The sequence below is a fragment of the Cibotium barometz genome, chromosome 27 (assembly GCF_041138505.1).
Source record: "Cibotium barometz isolate CiBa-2024 chromosome 27, ASM4113850v1, whole genome shotgun sequence".
Lineage (NCBI taxonomy): Eukaryota > Viridiplantae > Streptophyta > Polypodiopsida > Cyatheales > Cibotiaceae > Cibotium > Cibotium barometz.
In genome coordinates this window covers 17,728,482-17,749,037 of record NC_141072.1, presented here as the reverse complement: position 1 = coordinate 17,749,037, position 20,556 = coordinate 17,728,482, and the positions used below count along the sequence as shown (strand labels likewise).

General features: G+C 36.3%; 1 protein-coding gene across 3 annotated transcripts; it reads left to right on the top strand.

Annotated features, from left to right (window-relative positions):
• Window positions 1-15,330: 15,330 nt before the first annotated feature.
• LOC147623117 (uncharacterized) lies at window positions 15,331-16,526 on the top strand. Of its 3 annotated transcripts, none has more exons than XM_086821814.1 (2): window positions 15,331-15,626; window positions 16,022-16,526. In XM_086821814.1, exon 2 carries the CDS (start codon window positions 16,027-16,029, stop codon window positions 16,447-16,449), a length of 423 nt encoding a protein of 140 aa, XP_086677940.1. In that variant the 5' UTR covers window positions 15,331-15,626; window positions 16,022-16,026; the 3' UTR covers window positions 16,450-16,526. The 3 variants fall into 3 exon arrangements, with proteins under 3 accessions (XP_086677940.1, XP_086677941.1, XP_086677938.1); XM_086821815.1 differs by having other exon boundaries at window positions 15,335-15,484; XM_086821812.1 differs by having other exon boundaries at window positions 15,345-15,705.
• Window positions 16,527-20,556: the final 4,030 nt, after the last annotated feature.

Below are 20,556 nucleotides of genomic sequence, written 5' to 3'. Positions count from 1 at the left end.
GAGCGTTCTGGTTGCCAATGATGCCATAGGTACACCGATGAAGGAATGTTTGGAAAAAAGGATTCAACTGGATAATTATAGGATTATGATGAGTGACACGATGGTTTCATTAAATGATTGTTTTAAAGACTGTTGAATATGTGAAAAAGGTGTTAAAAATACAAGTGAATAGGGTTTGTGCGGGAACAAGCCCTTGGTTAGAGGCTGTAAAAGAGAATGTGTAAATGTGAAAGAACTTGTGAAAAGGTGAGAAGAATCTACTGGGAGGGAATAAAGGGTAGCATGAGAAGATTTAGGAAGTGTGGAGATATTCTGGGAAGTGTGGAGATATTCTAGGAGATATTCTGGGAAAAGTGAAGAGGTGGAGAGAATCAGGGAAAAGAGGTGGAGTGAATCATGGAGAAATCAGTGGGATTAGATGCTTGATGTAAACTCTATAAATTGAGACATTGCCCTAATGAGAATTTGCTGGTTTTTGAGTATCCATGCCTACATTAATCTATTTGTTAATTACCCACTAATTATGTCTTAATTATTTACTAATCACTTTATTAATGATGTTGATTCTAGTGTTTGATCCACCATAGCTCATCACATTGCTCAAATTTCAACATGGTATCAGAGCCATGCTTAGAATCCATCAGGTTTATGAGCCCATTATTTAATTAATCAAGATTAGTAGATAATTAGAAAATAATCAAAATTTTAGTTATTTTTCACTTCACTTCTGTACCCCCAGCCAGTGGAGGATCTCATTCACCTTGCACACTCACATTTAGCTTAAACCATTCTAGCATATGGTAGCCAACCCACTTGCCTTCAAGCTCATCAAATCGGCGCAGCAATGAACGAGTCCGTGTGATGATGTTCGTAGGTGGAATGACGTTAATGACTTCAGCAAATCACTATGAGATTAGTGGATTGTGCTGACAAATTGCTGCTATTAACACTTGACCCAGTGGATCAAGTTAAGGGATGTCAAATTAAAAATCTGTATAATTGAAAATTTCCATGAAGGACTGTTTAGATAGAAATTTTGGTCTAATGGACCATTATTGTGATAAGGATTGAATGTTACGATGTGAGTGAATTATTATCTGATGATGACTTTTATATAAGAGATCTTTATCCCAGGATTCTGTTGGGTTCACCAGACTATAAGGAACCCCAGAATCAGTTGGATCTTAAGGAAAAGAGTTCTCCTCTAATTTTGGGAGATGAGGGTAGGATGTAAGATTCCTCCCTCCGACTTTTGAGGTGTGCAGGTATAAGAACCTCCCCTTCTGATCTTATAATTATTCCCCTCTCTGAAATAAAAGAAAGATCATGTTTTACCCTGTTTTGGCCTAGAGAGAGAAAATATCTAGAGGGAGGTAATTCACAATTAAGATATTTTTAGATATAAAAATCCTCCTAGTGTCTAAAATGGTTTCCCCTGAAACAGATATTCAAAAAGAAATTTCCAATGTGCAATTGGAATAAATTGAAATCAGGTAAAAAGGACCTTAGCCTAAGTGTCCAGATTTTTTGAAATTTTTGAATTAAGGTTCCTATGGACCAATTAGATTAATCCAAATGTAGGGAGGAGATAAATGGAAGAATAAAAGAAAATCCCCCAAAAATGAGTAAATGCTCACATAAGATGAAGAGTTGACTAAGGACAAGGTTATTAGTTAAAAAAGAAGAGATATTTAGAAGAAATGATGCATTTTTGACAACTCAGTGTGGGGAATTCCCCTCATGAAGGAGGCTCCTATTTCACATGTGTGGTTGAGTTTTAAGCTCACAAATAATGAGAAATTTTTATCTCTCCTCTCTCCTGCTTCAACTAGATCCAAAAAGTAAGCTAAACTGACCTAAAAATGGTCAAAAATTGACCAAACTGATCTGAAAAATTCTAGAATCAGTTTGCTTGGTTAGAGGCTCACTTTTTCCTATAAATGAAGCCTCCCCCTTTGTAAATGGTTAATAGTGTTTTATGCACTGTTACTCTACTCCTCTCCCCAGAGCCAAAAACAGTGAATTCATTTGATAATTCATTTGTTTTTGACCATTTCCTCTTGAAAAGAATTGGTGGCCACTCTTGTTGCAAACAAGAGTAGATCCTTCAAACCATCAAGCCAAAGGAAAGCTCACAAAACTCCTAGTAAGTTAGAAATTCTACTTTTTCTTATTCTATTTTATGGTTTTCTGATTTTTGCTTTCTTTAAAATGAAAATGGATGTTATGCCTTGCTGGAAAGGCTTTCCCCCTTCTCTTCATTATTGAATTTAGCCTTTCTTTATCCTAGATGTGAAATCAATTTGATGGAATTAAACTTTTCATATTGTTTACTCTTAATAAAGTGAAAATTGATTAGATTAGAAAGATTTAAATCATCCTCGATAATTTCTAGTAAATTTTAGAGTGAAAAATTTAAAAATTGGCCAGCCATACAAAGGAGGTTATGGCAAAATTTTCTTAAATTTGGTAAAGTAAGTTTTATCTTTTTATTATTCAAAAAGAGTAATCCCCACCGCTTCTGTATTCTAAAAGTGTTATTTTTATTCTATGCATAGAATAAAAATGCATATTAGAAATATTTTTATTATAAAAGTGCATAATAAAAATATTTCTAATATGCATAGAAAAATGCATATTAGAAATATTTTTATTATAAAAGTGTTATTTTCATTAGAATTAATTTCTATGTATAGAAAGATGCATATTGGGAATATTTTGATTATAAAAGTGTTACTTTCATCCAAATTGATTTTTATGCATAAATAGATGCATAAAAGAATTTTTTTATTATAAAAGTGTTACTTTCATCAAAATTGATTTTTATGCATAAATAGCTGCATAAAAGAATTTTTTACTATAAAAGTGTTACTTTCATTAAAATTAAATTTATGCATAAATAGATGCATAAAAGATTTCTTTTAATTATAAAAGCGTTACTTTCATCAAATGTTGATCTTTTGCATAGAAAGATGCATAAAGAAATTTATTTTTATTTCAAAAGAGTTACTCTCAGTTTGATTTTAAACATAGAGAGATGCATAAAGAATTTTTTTTAATTTCAAAAGTGTTACTCTCATCAATTTTGATCGTATGCATAGAAAGATGCATAAAGAAATTTATTTTTATTTCAAAAGAGTTATTCTCATCAATTTTGATCTTATGCATAGAAAGATACATAAAGAAATTTATTTTTATTTCAAAAGAGTTATTCTCATCAATTTTGATCTTATGCATAGAAACATGCATAAAGAAATTTATTTTTATTTCAAAAGAGTTGTTCTCATTAAAATTGAATTTATGCATAAAAAGATGCATAAAAGATTTATTTTTATTTCGAAAGTGTTATTCTCCTTAAAATTGAATTTATGCATAAATAGATGCATAAACGGATTTTTATAAAAGTGTTATTTCCCATTGAAGTTGTTCTTATGCATAAATAGATGCGTAAGAATCTTTATATCAAAAATAAGAATTCTCTTACATTCTATAAATAGATGTGATATGAATCAGATAAATGTGAATGAATGGATGTGATGTCATGTGAATCAGGATGTAAATGAATCATATAGGATGTGAATGAATGTGTTAGCATGTGAATCGAGATGTGAATGAATGATATAGGATGTGAATGAATGTGTTGGCATGTGAATCGAGATGTGAATGAATGATATAGGATGTGAATCGTTATGTGAATGAATGATAAGGAAAGTGAATGGATGTGATGTGATGTGATGTGAATCAGATAAATGTGAATAAATGGATGTGATGTCATGTGAATCAGGATGTAAATGAATGATATAGGATGTGAAGGAATGTGTTAGCATGTGAATCGGGATGTGAATAAATGATATAGGATGTGAATGAATGTGTTAGCATATGAATGAATGATAAAGGATGTGAATCGAAATGTGAATGAATGATGAGGGATGTGAATGGATGTGATGTGATGTGAATTAGATAAAGGTGAATGAATAGACGAGATGTGATGTCATGTGAATCAGGATGTAAATGAATGATATAGGATGTGAATGAATGTGTTAGCATGTGAATCGGGATTTGAATGAATGATATAGGATGTGAATCGGGATGTGAATGGATGTGATGTGATGTGAATCAGATAAATATGAACGAATAGATGAGATGTGATATCATGTGAATCAGGATGTAAATGAATGATATAGGATGTGAATGAATGTGTTAGCATGTGAATCGAGATGTAAATTGATTTTTATTCATAAATAGATGCATAAAAGAATTTTTTTATTATAAAAGTATTACTTTCATCAAAATTGATTTTTATGCATAAATAGCTGCATAAAAGAATTTTTTACTATAAAAGTGTTACTTTCATTAAAATTAAATTTATGCATAAATAGATGCATAAAAGATTGCTTTTAATTATAAAAGCGTTACTTTCATCAAATGTTGATCTTTTGCATAGAAAGATGCATAAAGAAATTTTTTTTTATTTCAAAAGAGTTACTCTCAGTTTGATTTTAAACATAGAGAGATGCATAAAGAATTTTTTTTTATTTCAAAAGTGTTACTCTCATCAATTTTGATCTTATGCATAGAAAGATCCATAAAGAAATTTATTTTTATTTCAAAAGAGTTATTCTCATCAATTTTGATCTTATGCATAAAGAAATTTATTTTTATTTCAAAAGAGTTATTCTCATCAATTTTGATCTTATGCATAGAAAGATGCATAAAGAAATTTACTTTTATTTCAAAAGAGTTATTCTCATTAAAATTGAATTTATGCATAAAAAGATGCATAAAAGATTTATTTTTATTTTCGAAAGTGTTATTCTCCTTAAAATTGAATTTATGCATAAATAGATGCATAAACGGATTTTTATAAAAATGTTATTTCCCATTGAAGTTGTTCTTATGCATAAATAGATGCGTAAGAATCTTTATATCAAAAATAAGAATTCTCTTACATTCTATAAATAGATGTGATATGAATCAGATAAATGTGAATGAATGGATGTGATGTCATGTGAATCAGGATGTAAATGAATCATATAGGATGTGAATGAATGTGTTAGCATGTGAATCGAGATGTGAATGAATGATATAGGATGTGAATGAATGTGTTAGCATGTGAATCGAGATGTGAATAAATGATATAGGATGTGAATCGTTATGTGAATGAATGATAAGGGAAGTGAATGGATGTGATGTGATGTGATGTGAATCAGATAAATGTGAATGAATGGATGTGATGTCATGTGAATCAGGATGTAAATGAATGATATAGGATATGAAGGAATGTGTTAGCATGTGAATCGGGATGTGAATAAATGATATAGGATGTGAATGAATGTGTTAGCATGTGAATGAATGATAAAGGATGTGAATCGAAATGTGAATGAATGATGAGGGATGTGAATGGATGTGATGTGATGTGAATTAGATAAATGTGAATGAATAGACGAGATGTGATGTCATGTGAATCAGGATGTAAATGAATGATATAGGATGTGAATGAATGTGTTAGCATGTGAATCGAGATTTGAATGAATGATATAGGATGTGAATCGGGATGTGAATGGATGTGATGTGATGTGAATCAGATAAATATGAATGAATAGATGAGATGTGATATCATATGAATCAGGATGTAAATGAATGATATAGGATGTGAATGAATGTGTTAGCATGTGAATCGAGATGTGAATGAATGATATAGGATGTGAATAAATGTGTTAGCATGTGAATCGGGATGTGAATGAATGATATAGGATGTGAATGAATGTGATAGCATGTGAATCGGGAGGTGAATGAATGATAAGGGATGTGAATGGATGTGATGTGATGTGAATGAACGATAAGGGACGTGAATGAATGTGTTAGCATGTGAATCGGGATGTGAATGAATGAGATGTGATGTGAAATGGATGTGATAAGATGCGATGTAAACTGGATAGATGTTAATGTATGTGAAGTGATGAGATGTATGGGTAGATGCAAGTGGATGAGATCTGATGTGAGGATAAATGAGGAAATAAGTGATGAGATAGAAAAAGATGTGATTAGATGAGAATGTGAATACTTATAAAATGATGTGGATTGATGTGTGGGTAATGTGGATTGACGTGAATGGATGTATGGATGATGTGGGTTGATGTGTGGAGAATGTGGATTGACGTGAATGGATGTATGGATGATGTGGGTTGATGTGTGGATAATGTGGATTGACGTGAATGGATGTATTTATGATGTGGATTGATGTGTGGATAATGTGGATTGATGTGGATGGATGTATAGATGATGTGGATTGACGTGTGGATTGATGTGGATGGATGTATGGAAGATGTGGATGGATGTGTGGATAATGTGGATGGATGTATGGATGATGTGGATTGATGTGGATGGATGTATGGATGATGTGGATTGACGTGTGGATTGATGTGGATGGATGTATGGAAGATGTGGATGGATGTGTGGATAATGTGGATTGATGTGGATGGATGTATGGATGATGTGGATTCATGTGGATGATGTGGATGGATGTATGGATGATGTGGATTGATGTGTGGATGATGCGATTGGATGCGATTTGATGTGGGAACGATGTGATGTGATGGGGATCGATGAAGAAAACAAATTGTGGGAAGATGAAAAAAGATGGAGACTAATGTGAAAGGATGTGGAGTGATGAGAAAGGATGTGGAGAGATGGAGACTAATGTGAAAGGATGTGGAGAGATTGGGGCTAATGTGAAAGGATGTGGAGTGATGAGAAAAGATGTAAATATTGTTAGAACTATATTTGTATGTGAAATCTCTTTTTAAATGACTGTTTTATGTCAAGAATGTTGGGGAAGCATTTTGACCATCTTGTGAATGAGGTCGTGGAGACCTATCTATTAAAGTTTCAACTGCTGAGATGGAGTGTCAACGGAGGACGTCTCATGTAGCAAGGTCGGTCTTGACCAGCCCTCGGTTTGATTTAAATGGTGAGCTTCCGGTATAGTGGATGAGGGACCAAGGAAGCAACCTATGAGTGAAGCGCTAGGTGACATGCAAAGGATCCTAGAGGGTGCTGACCATACGGTCCTCGGGCTCTGGGTCACCGAAGATACCGACACGTACGTCGGGGAAGATATTGGAACAATTAGTAAGAGTTGTTTCTGAATTCGGGCATGGATCTGGTTGATTGGCCTTGCTGGTCCTCAATGGATGAGTCCATGGCTCTTTTATATGGATCTGTTGGTTGATCTTGCTGATCTTCAACGGAGACTCCGTTTTTGTTGAAGTGAATACTTGCCGGTTACTATGAGCTAGAGGGGGTGAGCGTTCTGGTTGCCAATGATGCCATAGGTACACCGATGAAGGAATGTTTTCAAATAAGTATTCAACTGGATAATTAGAGGATTATGATCAGTGACACTATGGTTTCATTAAATGATTGTTTTAAAGACTGTTGAATCTGTGAAAAAGGCAATTTCATATTGGGTGTGTAAGTGGTGTGACTAGTTTTAAGTTTGCATAAATATCCGGCTAGGGGGCCTGGGAACTCTTTTTCCTGGTACCCTGGAAACCCTAACCAAATTCTTAATTGGATCCCATCACTACAGTGGTTGGGCGATTGTCTAACCCATGGGACTGGATGGGGTTAGGCTGGACTCCTAAATTGAGACTCAATTCTGTTCTGGTTCGATAGATGAAGTAAATCCCGGACAAAAATTGTTCTATGGAAAAGAATCAACGGCTGTGCCTCTTAATAAGGAAAAAAGCATTGGTCTCTATGATCCAAGTACAATCTTGTCCCTGATCTGGCTATGGGACTTACGGGGACGGTCAGATCAGTTCAGTTAGTTAAGGCTGTTGACTACGTTAGAGAAAAGTTATCCTGGAGGAATCGCCCGTGCTTTTCGGGCAAGGAAAGTTTTTCCGGGTTCAGTTTTCGAAGAACCGATGGATTAGTCTCTTGTCCGGATATCCGTGGCGAGGCCCCGAGTGTGGGACCCTATCCCACGCAAGAAGTGCTACTTCCGCTGCTAGCACCCCTGAATTCGTTGCACGGTGGGGATAGAGACCTCACAGCTGGTATCAGAGTGAATTGGCTAATGAGGATCAACTGAGAAGCCAAAAATGTCAAAATTTATGAAGAAGTAGTAAAAGGTTGTAATTGTATGATAAAATTCATACAATTTGATATTCAAACTGAAATTCGTAAATTGGTAATTGGGTCTTCAGATGGAAGTACCGCAATTGTATATGGAATCCCTGACTTGCTTGAGGCCTAGATATGTTATAAGCATTAATACTATCCAGACGATGAATTCGAATGTGGTTGATATGATTTTAAATTCTGGTTGAGAATTGATGAGTTGATTTGGATTCTGATTGAAGAATGAAGATTCCTGAATTTTGGTTGAAATGTAACAAACTAAGCAAAACCACAATAAGGATGAATGGGACGAGTCCCTGTGATGATGTTCGTAGAGCTAGAATGACGTTAATGACTTCAGCAAATCACTATGAGATTAGTGGATTGTGCTGGCATATTGCTGCTCTTAACACTTGACCCAGTGGATCAAGTTAAGGGACGTCAAATTAAAAATCTATATAATTGAAAATTTCCATGAAGGACTATTCAGATAGAAATTTCGGTCTAATGGACCATTATTGTGATAAGGATTGAATGTTACGATCCGAGTGAATTATTATCTAATGATGAGTTTTATATAAGAGATCTTTATCCCAGGATTCTATTGGTTCACCAGACTATAAGGAACCCCAGAATCAGTTGGATCTTAAGGAAAAGAGCTCTCCTCTAATTTTACGAGATGAGGACATCTCGCGTTTTTTAAGTGGGGTAGGATGTAAGATTCCTCCCTCCGGCTTTTGAGGTGTGCAGGTGTAAGAACCTCCCCTTCTGATCTTATAATTATTCCCCTCTCTGAAATAAAAGAATGATCCTGTTTTACCCTATTTTGGTCTAGAGAGAGAAAATGTCTAGAGAGAGGTAATTCAAAATTGAGATATTTTTGGATATAAAAATCGTCCTAGTGTCTAAAATGGTTTCCCCTGAAACAAATATTCAAAAAGAAATTTCCAATGTGCAATTGGAATAAATTGAAATCAGGTAAAAAAGACCTTAGCCTAAGGGTCCAGATTTTCTGAAATTTTTGAGTTAAGGTTCCTATGGACCAATTAGATTAATCCAAATGTAGGGAGGAGATAAATGGAAGAATAAAATAAAATCCCCCAAAAATGAGTAAATGCTCACATAAGATGAAGAGTTGACTGAGGACAAGGTTATTAGTTAAAAAAGAAAAGATATTTAGAAGAAATGATGCATTTTTGACACCTCAGTGTGGGGAATTTCCCTCATGAAGGAGGCGCCTATTTCACATGTGTGGTTGAGTTTTAAGCTCACAAATAATGAGAAATTTTCATCTCTCCTCTCTCCTGCTTCAACTAGATCCAAAAAGTAAACTAAATTGACTAAAAATGGTCAAAAATTGACCAAACTGATCTGGAAAATTCTAGAATCAGTTTGCTTGGTTAGAGGCTCACTTTTTCCTATAAATGAAGCCTCCCCCTTTGTAAATGGTTAATAGTGTTTTATGCACTGTTACTCTACTCCTCTCCCCAGAGCCAAAAACAGTGAATTCATTTGATAATTCATTTTTTTAAACCATTTCCTCTTCAAAAGAATTGGTGGCCACTCTTGTTGCAAACACCTCAAACCATCAAGCCAAAGGAAATCTCACAAAACTCCTAGTAAGTTAGAAATTCTACTTTTTCTTATTCTATTTTATGGTTTTCTGATTTTTGCTTTCTTTAAAATGAAAATGGATGTTATGCCTTGCTAGAAAGGCTTTCCCCCTTCTCTTCATTATTGAATTCAGCCTTTCTTTATCCTAGATGTGTAATCAAATTGATGGAATTAAACTTTTCATATTGTTTACTCTTAATTAAAGTGAAAATTGATTAGATTAGAATGATTTAAATCATCTTGGATAATTTCTAGTAAATTTTAGACTGAAAATTTTAAAAAATGGCCAGCCATACAAAGGAGGTTATGGCAAAATTTTCTTACATTTGATGAAGTAACTTTTATCTTTTTATTATTGAAAAAGAGTAATCCCCATCACTGCTTGTGTATTCTAAAAGTGTTATTTTTATTCTATGCATAGAAAAATGCATATTAGAAATATTTTTATTATAAAAGTGTTATTTTCATTAGAATTAATTTCTATGCATAGAAAGATGCATATTGGGAATATTTTGATTATAAAAGTGTTAGAATTAATTTCTATGCATAGAAAGATGCATATTGGGAATATTTTGATTATAAAAGTGTTACTTTCATCAAAATTGTTACTTTGATGAAAGTGTTACTTTTATCAAAATTGATTTTTATGCATAAATATATGCATAAAAGATTTTTTTTACACCTTAGCTCTCACCATCCCCTTTCCTTGTGTGACCATACCCGCCCTCTGCTACTGTATTTGGGATGTTTGGAGACTTCTTATCCCTATCCTCAAGCTGAAAAATGTGCCTATATCCATAGCCCCTATAGATAATCAACCTTCCCTAATCTCTCAAATAGACTAGAATAATTCTTCTTGTGGTTATTACTTTATAGTGCTTGCTTTATAGAGTTGTTTCTGGGGATTTGTGTTGTTAATTAGGATTAGGGTTTTGTCTCTCTTTAAGTAAATAAAGATTATTTGTAATTATAAATTAGGAATAAGAGTTTGCTGAGAGTTTTCATTTCTTCATAAGTAGAAATATTGGTGTGCATGAATAAAAAAGATTATCTTCTCTTAATCTAGGTCTTCTTGTTCCTGTTTATTACAGCTGATTTGCAAGTGATAATAATTAAGAATATTTTTTAAGTACCATAGTTACTCTTTTGAAAGCAAATTACTGAGAGAGTGTGTTAAGAAAATTTAAAAGAGCATGCAAACTACTATGAGAATTTAAGAAAATTTAAAAGAGCATGCAAACTACTATGAGAATTTATCTTATCATGGAAAGAATATAAAAAGGAATAAATTGGTTCCAAAATGTTGCAATGATGTCCTTATGAAATGGTTATGTTAAAAACGTGAAATGAGGGTAGCACAAGAGTTTACACTCGTCGTGGAGTAGGAAAGTCTAGGGTAGTAAGAGAGTTTCCACTCATCATGGAGAATAATGAATCTAGGGGTTGACCAGCCTTGACAAGTCCTTTGGTTTGGCTTGGGTGAGGTTAGGATTAGTGACCTTGAGGTATTTAGGCTCATTGGTGAGAGGCTCTTAGGCGAAACAATCTTGGGTTATTTAGGCTTGTTGGTGAGGCCATAATGCAAAGCGCCCCTTGTGGACGATGCTCCTTGGCTTGGTCCCTAAGTCCAAGCGTCATGAAGTAAAATAGGAGAAAAGGGGAGTGTGGTGGCCAACAAACAGGCCTATGGATGGGCGGACTGGATGAGTCCGATGCTTTCCTTTTTGCAAGATATATGATGATGAAGATCTTGGAAGAACCTTGCATGAGAATGTTGTACAAAATATAGCATACTTGCATCATTATTTGATTTTTCCTACTTGTTGTATTCTCTTGTATGATTAGAATGAATGAAATCCATGCTATCTAAGTTTTGAATTTTGTGTCTATGTGGGTTCTTATGCTATGGGCTTGATAACAAAATTTAAGACCCAAATGGAGGCAACCCATGCCAAGTGGCCATGGACCCAAGGGCAAGTGGGCTAAGGCCTCACTAAAGAGCTTAGGGAAGTAAATTTTAGCATAAAGTTTTTACCTCTTTCGAAGAGCTCAAATCCAATAACATCGATTGTTTGGATGAAAAATGAAGGTATACAAGGCTTGTTCCCCTTAGAGTAAAGTTTTTCCCTCTTTTGGAGAGCTCAAATCCGATAATATCGATTGTTTGGGTGAAAACTGAAGGTATACAAGGCTTGTTCTACTTAGAGCTCAAATCCGATAACATCGATTGTTTGGATGAAAAATGAAGGTATACAAGGCTTGTTCCCCTTAGAGTAAAGTTTTTCCCTCTTTTGGAGAGCTCAAATCCGATAATATCGATTGTTTGGGTGAAAACTGAAGGTATACAAGGCTTGTTCTACTTAGAGTGAAGTTTTTAAAGTCTCATTTGCACCAAACTCTCATTTTGGAGAGTTCAAATCCAATATCAATTGTTTGGGTCAAAATTGAAGGTATACAAGGCTTGTTCTGCTTAGACTGAGGTTTTTAAAGTCTAAGCATCTTTGAAACTCCTCCAAATTCCCCATAAAACTCATTTGCACCAAAACTCCTTCAAATACCCCATAAAATCTTTGTTATAACAATCATGTCCAAAGGATCTATAATTTGTTGCTAATCTCATCATTAGTTCTGATTAAAGAGGGTTATTGAGCAATTCAAGGTTGGTACTTCTAATTGGGGTGTTTCTATGTCCTTGTATGTGTTTATTACTCCTCTCACTTGATAGCTCAAACTCCCTATCCAACCTAGGGAACATTTCTAAAAATTAACAAATTTAAGTTTTCTAAGTATTTTGGCTAATTAATACTTTCCATTGCACTAATCTCTCATTGTAAAAGGGTTAGACAACTCAATGGCATAATAATATCTCAGACCTCCCTTCATACTTGGTAAGTGAAAGTTGGCAAGTGAAATTCAAGCATATGCTAATGAGAGAGAATCTATAGGGCATAGTAAGTGGGAGAGAGAGGTGTCCCATGGATGAAGAATTGAAGAACCTATGAGCGAGAAGAGATGAAAAAGGCTAAGCCATAATTGCGTTAGGTTTAGGAGATTCAATTATACATGACATTACTAACTTAAAAACATCAAAAAAGCTTGGGATGAATTAGAAAAGCTTTTTGGGGCTGAAGGAAAAAACTCTAAGAGAAGGTTTACGATTCAATAATTTGGCCCCGAAACAAAAGAAGAGAATTCATGTTAACAAGATAAAAGGCATATGAATCAACTTGCAACAAGCATTGATAGACTAGCGGAAGAGGAGGATGCAATAATAATTTCCTTCGTAAAAGCATGACATTGGAAGAGTATAGGCCATTCATTGGTGGCTACTGTCGGACCCAATGTTTGCAGGAATAGAAGTGGCTCTTATATGGAGGAAGATTAAAGGCACAAAAGCAAGGATACATCGACAACAATGGGAGGCAATGAGAGAAGAGAAAGCCTTCTTCTCATCAAGAGGAGGACCAAAGTACAAAGGAGTCAAGAGTAAAGCCGCTTGCTATAATGTGAGAAGGTAGGACACATGGCTGAATGTATGTATGTGTATGTGTGTGTGTGTGTGTACACACACACAAACACATGCACTACGTTCACATTGTTTTGATCTTACAACACGATGATTCACTATTTATTATTGACTTTATTATGTTTATATCAAATGAAATAGAGCTTAGCATCTCACAATTTATTTATTTATTGTCTTGCTGCATAACCTTTCGATCAAAGTGGATCTTAACTTTGTAAAATTACAAAAAAAAGGCTTAATTAAAAAACAAAATGTTTTGTTTGTTGAAACTTAATTGTCCATTTTTAAGCCCTATAAAAATTGAAAAAATTACAACAAATGGGAACTTTAAAAAGTTTGAGAGGTGAATGCTAGCTAGATGCATATATCATGCAATCATGCATTTATCACACATTTCAACTAGTTTTTTTAATTTTCCACCTCCCCTAACAAATATAGATTCCCTCCCTAGCAGCCCATCATGACTCTATTGTAATCCTTCACCTTTTCATAATTATGCCACTGACTCCTTTCTCTTTCTCTCTTGTGCTTATAGAATCTCTCTCTCTCTCTCTCTCTCTCTCTCTCTCTCTCTCTCTCTCTCTCTCTCTCTCTCTCTCTCTCTCTCTATCTCTATTATGTGTGTGTGTGTGTGCATGCATGGGTGCATCCATGTGTGTGTGTGGTTGGGTCGGTGGTGGTGGTGGTGGTGGTGGGTGTGTGTGTGTGTGTGTGGGTGTGCATGCCATGCACACATGTGTGTATGCACATGCATGCATGTGCATACGTGGATGCATGCATCATAGGTTGATATTCTAAAGTGTTTTAAAAGGAGGAGAGGGAAGGGTGTGGTAAAATAACCTTACAATGTAAAATTCTTTCTCATTATTGGATCTTTTGAATGGTTCATGAGTCGTGGTGTTATAGCTTTAAATAATCAGACAATAAAAGAGTTTTAAGAAGACTCTCCATTATGAACAACTTTTTGTATTCACAATACGAGAAATTTTAAATGTGGATCTCTTTGGGTTAGGTAATTCAATGGTCAAGTAAAAGCTCTTGACCATTGAAAAGGAAGTTAGTAACTAGAAAGACTTTTGGGTGATTTCTTTCAATCTCAATACTTTTCTTCAAATTAGGAATTGCTCTCTTAAAAGATGTAGATGTAAAGGGTCCTTCATTAAAAAGAAGCTAGTAGCTAGAAAGACAGCTTTTGGGTGTGACATCTCAACAACTTTCTTAAAGAAGTCACTCACTTTACAACTATGGTTGTAAATGACAATTTATATTGTGTCAGACATAATCCCTTGAAGTTAAGTAGTTTGTATTGGGAGTAGGCTTCTATTCTCACAATGCATGTGGCGGTGACTTGAAATCATGAAATGTGTGAGCTTTAAGAATATGATAGTGGCAAGATCTAAGTTTGCAAAAACTGAAAGAGTTTAAGAGTGGTTGTTTGTGTGTGTGTGTGGGGGGGGGGCGGGGGGTGAAGGGGGGAAGATGTATGGAAGGTTTTGCATGAGGAGATCCTTGGAGAGTGGTAACTCATAGATATGAAGATGGGAGAACGGGGGGTGTATGGAAGGGAGAAAGTGATGTGGCTCATAAGTAAGTTAGGTTTGGCCCTTTATAGCCATGGTAGCACATGAGGCGTGGACATCTATCTTGTTTCTAGAGAAGACATTCTAGTGAGATGGCAAATATTTACATGTCATACTCACATAAACAATCAGGAAGACACATCCTTTACTCAAGTGCTCATAACTTGGGCATTAAAGATGTCTCAAAAACTCATAATTTAAAGCAATTCTAGTTTTCTTAAGCTTTATCTAGTCTTCTGTTTGCAAGGAGATGAGCCCATGCATTAATGGAGGGATGATGGACGAGAGCACTCTCATGAAAAGACGTTTGAATCTCAAGGTGTTGTATATTGATTGTTACCAATGGTCATGTGTATCCAGACGACAGATCATACTTCTTATACTATACATAAACAGCAGATGGACGGCAAGGATCAAATGTCTAGGGATACTCACTTTTGAATTTATTTATTTTTTGGGAAATTTGATGGACGTGCTCAAATAATAATATAAATCTGGTGGTGGTTCTTGCCCTCACCCTGAAACGTCTTCTCTTCTGCTTCTTTTTCTCACATTGCGTAACGTCTCTTGCGAGAGGGAGATGTTTTCTGCGTTTAATTGTTCTCTGTTCAAAACGAACCACTAAATCTCTTCTCCGGTGATCTTGCCATCTTTACTGACTATTCTCCTTTCAAGCTTTTCAGTATAACTCTGCATCGATGACTTAGATGAATCTATCGTCACGACATAGCTGCAATTTCTGGTTGCCTGCATTTGTCAACCAAAGCTTAAGCCCTGAGGTCATGCCATCGATAAGATTCTATCAATTTTCGGTGTTGTGCCATTGTTGACAATCAGGGTTAAATCGCCGCTAATGAGGTGTTGATCAGCTCCAAGACTTGTGTTTACGCCATTAATGCTGCAATTAGGGCTACGCCGATGGATAATTAGGGTTTGGCCATTGATGAAATTGAGGTTGTTCCATTGATAAAAACTTACAGGATTGATATGCCGAGGACGGAGATGATATTTACGGCATTGATGAGATTTAGGGTTTTGGCTATTAATTAGGGCTAGAGGTTCTGGAATGAAAGGACGTTAATGTAAATTAGGGTAATGCCATTAATGAACTTCAGGGTGTAATTAGGCCATTGACATATAATTGCCAGTAATATTGACGTTGTTTGGCCTGCAGATAACATGTCCAACTTCTTCCGATTGGTATGTTTGCTGCATTCCGGCATGGCCGTCATGTCGGGCCTGCTGATCATCTTCCACTTCAACGACAACGCAGACGGTACAGGACCGGCGAAGCAGGTGCTGGGGTCGACGCCGCATGATCAGCTGCTGATTCGAACCACTGAATCCCTTGTCGGAATGTGTTTTGCCATCATAGGGATGCTGCTCTTCATGGTCTCATTCGTTGAGGACACAGAGTTTCACAGCTTTTTCGCCAAAGGATGTGTGGTGGGTTATGTGCTAATGGGTGCTTGGAGGCTGGGTTTCCAGAGAGGGGTTGTGGATATCGCTGCCGACTTGCCCCGGAAACTGGTAGGAGATGTTCTCCTTGCACTGTCGTGGGTGTTCTTCCTGATATGGGACTGGAAAGAGAAGTATGATTGAAATGTACATTGTTATTGTCAAAATCGTCCCCCCTCTATTATGAACGAAAAGTGTTGTCACACTCACCATTTTGTCTAGCTCATTGCTTGAGAGAGAGAGAGAGAGAGAGAGGGGGGGGGGGATATTAACGTCGGTAGAATGCAACACTAGGGCATATACGACCAACGGTGGGACTTGACTTGAGAACTCTATAAGTTTTTCTCTCGCAATATCTGCTTATTTTTTTTAATACAAAATTATAAGAAAAATGCAATTATTTTTTTGCTGAATGTTTTATTATTGAGTAAGTTATGCTTAGAGGTAAAAATGTGATTCATTGTATATAATTAGTAGGTCTCTATAACAATTTTGTGGGAGCGATCTATTGAAAGCCCTCCCCTCCCCTTCCTTCTCATCTCTCTCAACCCTCTCTCTCCAAGTCATGTAGCGCCCATCCCTCAATGTCATCCACATCTATCATCCCTTGGTCACTATGGTCTCCCACCAAATCATCTATTCTATATACTATATATATAGAGAGACAAAGAGCCACAAAGCGAGATTCTCTTTCTTGCTCTATTGTTCAATGAAGGGCTAAACTTTTTCTTTTTTGCCAATGAATCAAATTCTATGGCATAGCTGAATTCTTCCACGACTCCATGTCACCTTTGAGGATATGCCAAATAACTTTAGGGGCCTGGATCACTGCACTTATGCAATGCCTTTCTTCTTAGTTTACCAAAAAACATGTTTGAGGATTTCCAATGTCCTAGGGAGCACATTTCACATAGCTTGACTTGGATGAGGACCTATGGACATTATGAGACTAGGAAAATATTATCTTCATCTTAAAGCCAAACAAAATACCTCTTATCAACCTTTAGAAATTTGAAAATTGTATCAACTACTAAGTGCGCACCTACACATAGAGGGTTTAGAGATACAGGGTGCACGGGAGTTCAATCTAGGTTTTTAAATTGAGTATTTTGAGCTAAAGGTAACCATAAGTCCTTGGCTTTCCACCTATACTTCTCCACATAAGTTTTCATATTACCCATTGGTGGATAGGCTAAATCTCGAGGGGTTCACTATATGTAAACCCTTTGCATCACATGCGTTCAAGGCCTACTTCAAAAATCCCTTATCTGTGAATTTTTCATTAATAAAGCATACTCTTTTTCTATTCAACTTGTGAATACCCCTTAAATGGTACCCTTCTGTATGTAAAAAATGTGTAAAAAGGGGATTTTAAAAATTCCTTCTATTGAACCCACATGCTATGCTTACATATTTATGAGTGACCCCCAGGGTAAAATATGGCCTCTTTTCAATGAATTTGGTAGTTGGTGTCTGGACGCCCTAGAGTGGGATCACAAGGCCATTAGGGCTCGAAAAAGTAATGGAGCCTACAAGATCACCATGTGTTCCCTTCCTTCCAACAAGTACTCCCTATCTGGGATTTGTTTCATTGCATCTTCTCCTACTACAAATATCCATTAGGGCCAAAAATGAAAAAAAAGGGTTGTGTAAGGATTGGATTAACTTTCTTAATCAAAGTGATTTAACTAAAATAGTAGAGACAAATAGCTATATTAAATGCATCTCTTTTACCTTATTTAGAGGAGAGTGTCTTTAATATGTCATCATTCACGTATTTATAGTGTCTTTAATTCACCTATCCTTTTGGCAGCCATCTTACCTACTTTAGTCTTAGGTGCACCGATAAAATTGCCACATGCTGCTTTTGTATCAAGCACTGAAAATTCATCAATGGCATTTGGATCAAAAAAATCTGATGCAACTTGACATCCATCTGCTATTAAACCAAGACAATAGTCCTCCCTTAAATTCAAGAGCTTCTGGATATCTGTTAGGAGTATAAAACTCTTAATTGTCCTTTAGTGGGAAGGATGGTAAGCGCACATGAGAGAAGGATCTCCTTCTCTAAAACCTCCATAGAAACATCCTTTTCGTATGGAACAATTAATGTAGCTTAAAAATCTATAGCATCAAAATCCTTGCTCATTATTTCTTCTTGTTCTATATCCATGACCATTTCTACATCATGCATTTCTTCTTGATTTTCAATGTCCCCTAGAAATGCTACAGGCTGGACACTGAAACTGTCAAGAGACTGCTATTTTCAACATCCTCAATTCTTGATTTTACATGCATATAGAAAAGGAATGCCACATGATGCTAAAGAAGCCTGCATTTCCTACTATGTAACCTACAGTGCTCCATAGTGACTTTCACATGGTCAGGAAGTATATCATACTTTTTCTGCAACCTAGCCTTTTCTGAAGATGTCTGTGCCAACATGCTAAGTGATCAATCACACTGAACCTGCAAGCTACTGGAAGGCAAATAGTTCATATGATGGTGTTTCCTCTATCATAAGAACACCTTCATCACTTGATCCCATCTCTATGCAAGCTACTGGAGGTCAAATAGTTCATCTGTTGGTGTTTCCTCTATCATAAGAACACCTTCATCACTTGATCCCATCTCTATGTAGTAAACTTTGGATCCAACCAATAGCACCTATAAATAACCTTGGAAGGGTGTAGCTTAGGGCACACAATAGGAGATGAGCCTTCAGTAGCTCAGGGAAATGTTGGGGGGAGATGACATGATTACTGCAATCCAATCGACCTGGTTCACTCTACTTGCACCATTTTTCTACCAATGATGGGGCATACTAGGGGACACAAAAATACTCCTGGGGGTAGCAGAGGGGGAAGGTGGGGGACAACCAAGTGCAAAATAGCTGGCTTAGGAGAGGCAGATAGAGAAGGTTGGAAACGTGGAGCAAAATGTGAAATCCAAGGCAAACAGATCGCTGTAATCGCTTTGTTTTTCTATGGTGGGGCAACTGGGGGGCAAGGGGAAAAGGGCAGTTGGGGCAAGGGGTAGCTCAAAGGGTTAGGAGGTGAGATTTTTTTTATTAAAATTATCCAAATATATATAGGGCTGTGAGGCCTCGTGGCAATTATACGGACAACACATGTCAGTGCCATGTACTCTCACACGTGCGAAACAGGTCACACGTGTAAATCCACATGTCGACGCGTGGTCGCACGTGTGATTGACACATGTGTGGCTATCACACATGTGGATACACGTGTGCATGTCCTCTCACATGTGGCCACACGTGTCATCGTACGATTCCCGTAATCCGTACTACCACGTGCTTAATTGACATATTCTATAAATAGGTGGGGGGGGGGTGTGAAGGGGGGAAGATGTATGGAAGGTTTTGCATGAGGAGATCCTTGGAGAGTGGCAACTCATAGATATGAAGATGGGAGAAGGGGGGTGTATGGAAGGGAGAAAGTGATGTGGCTCATAAGTAAGTTAGGTTTGGCCCTTTATAGCCATGGTAGCACATGATGCGTGGACATCTATCCTGTTTCTAGAGAAAAGACATTCTAGTGAGATGGCAAATATTTACATGTCATACTCACATAAACAATCAGGAATACACATCCTTTACTCAAGTGCTCATAACTTGGGCATTAAAGATGTCTCAAAAACTCATAATTTAAATTGATTGATTAAATGCAATTCTAGTTTTCTTCAGCTTTATCTAGTCTTCTGTCTGCAAGGAGATGAACCCATGCATTAATGGAGGGATGATGAACAAGAGCACTCTCATGAAAAGACGTTTGAATCTCAAGGTGTTGTATATTGATTGTTACCAATGGTCATGTGTATCCATACTACAGATCATACTTCTTATACTATACATAAACAGCAGATGGACGGCAAGGATCAAATGTCTAGGGATACTCACTTTTGAATTTATTTATTTTTGGGAAATTTGATGGACGTGCTCAAATAATAATGTAAATCTGGTGGTGGTTCTTGCCCTCACCGTGAAACGTCTTCCTCTTCTGCTTCTTTTTCTCACATTGCGTAACGTCTCTTGCGAGAGGGAGATGTTTTCTGCGTTTAATTGTTCTCTGTTCAAAACGAACCACTAAATCTCGTCTCCGGTGATCTTGCCATCTTTACTGACTATTCTCCTTTCAAGCTCTGCATCGATGACTTAGATTAATCTATCGTCACGACATAGGAAATGTTCTCCTTGCACTGTCGTGGGTGTTCTTCCTGATATGGGACTGG

Coding starts and splice junctions, on each gene's coding strand:
- LOC147623117 (XM_086821814.1), top strand. CDS start 16,027: ATGTCCAACTTCTTCCGATTGGTATGTTTGCTGCATTCCGGCATGGCC.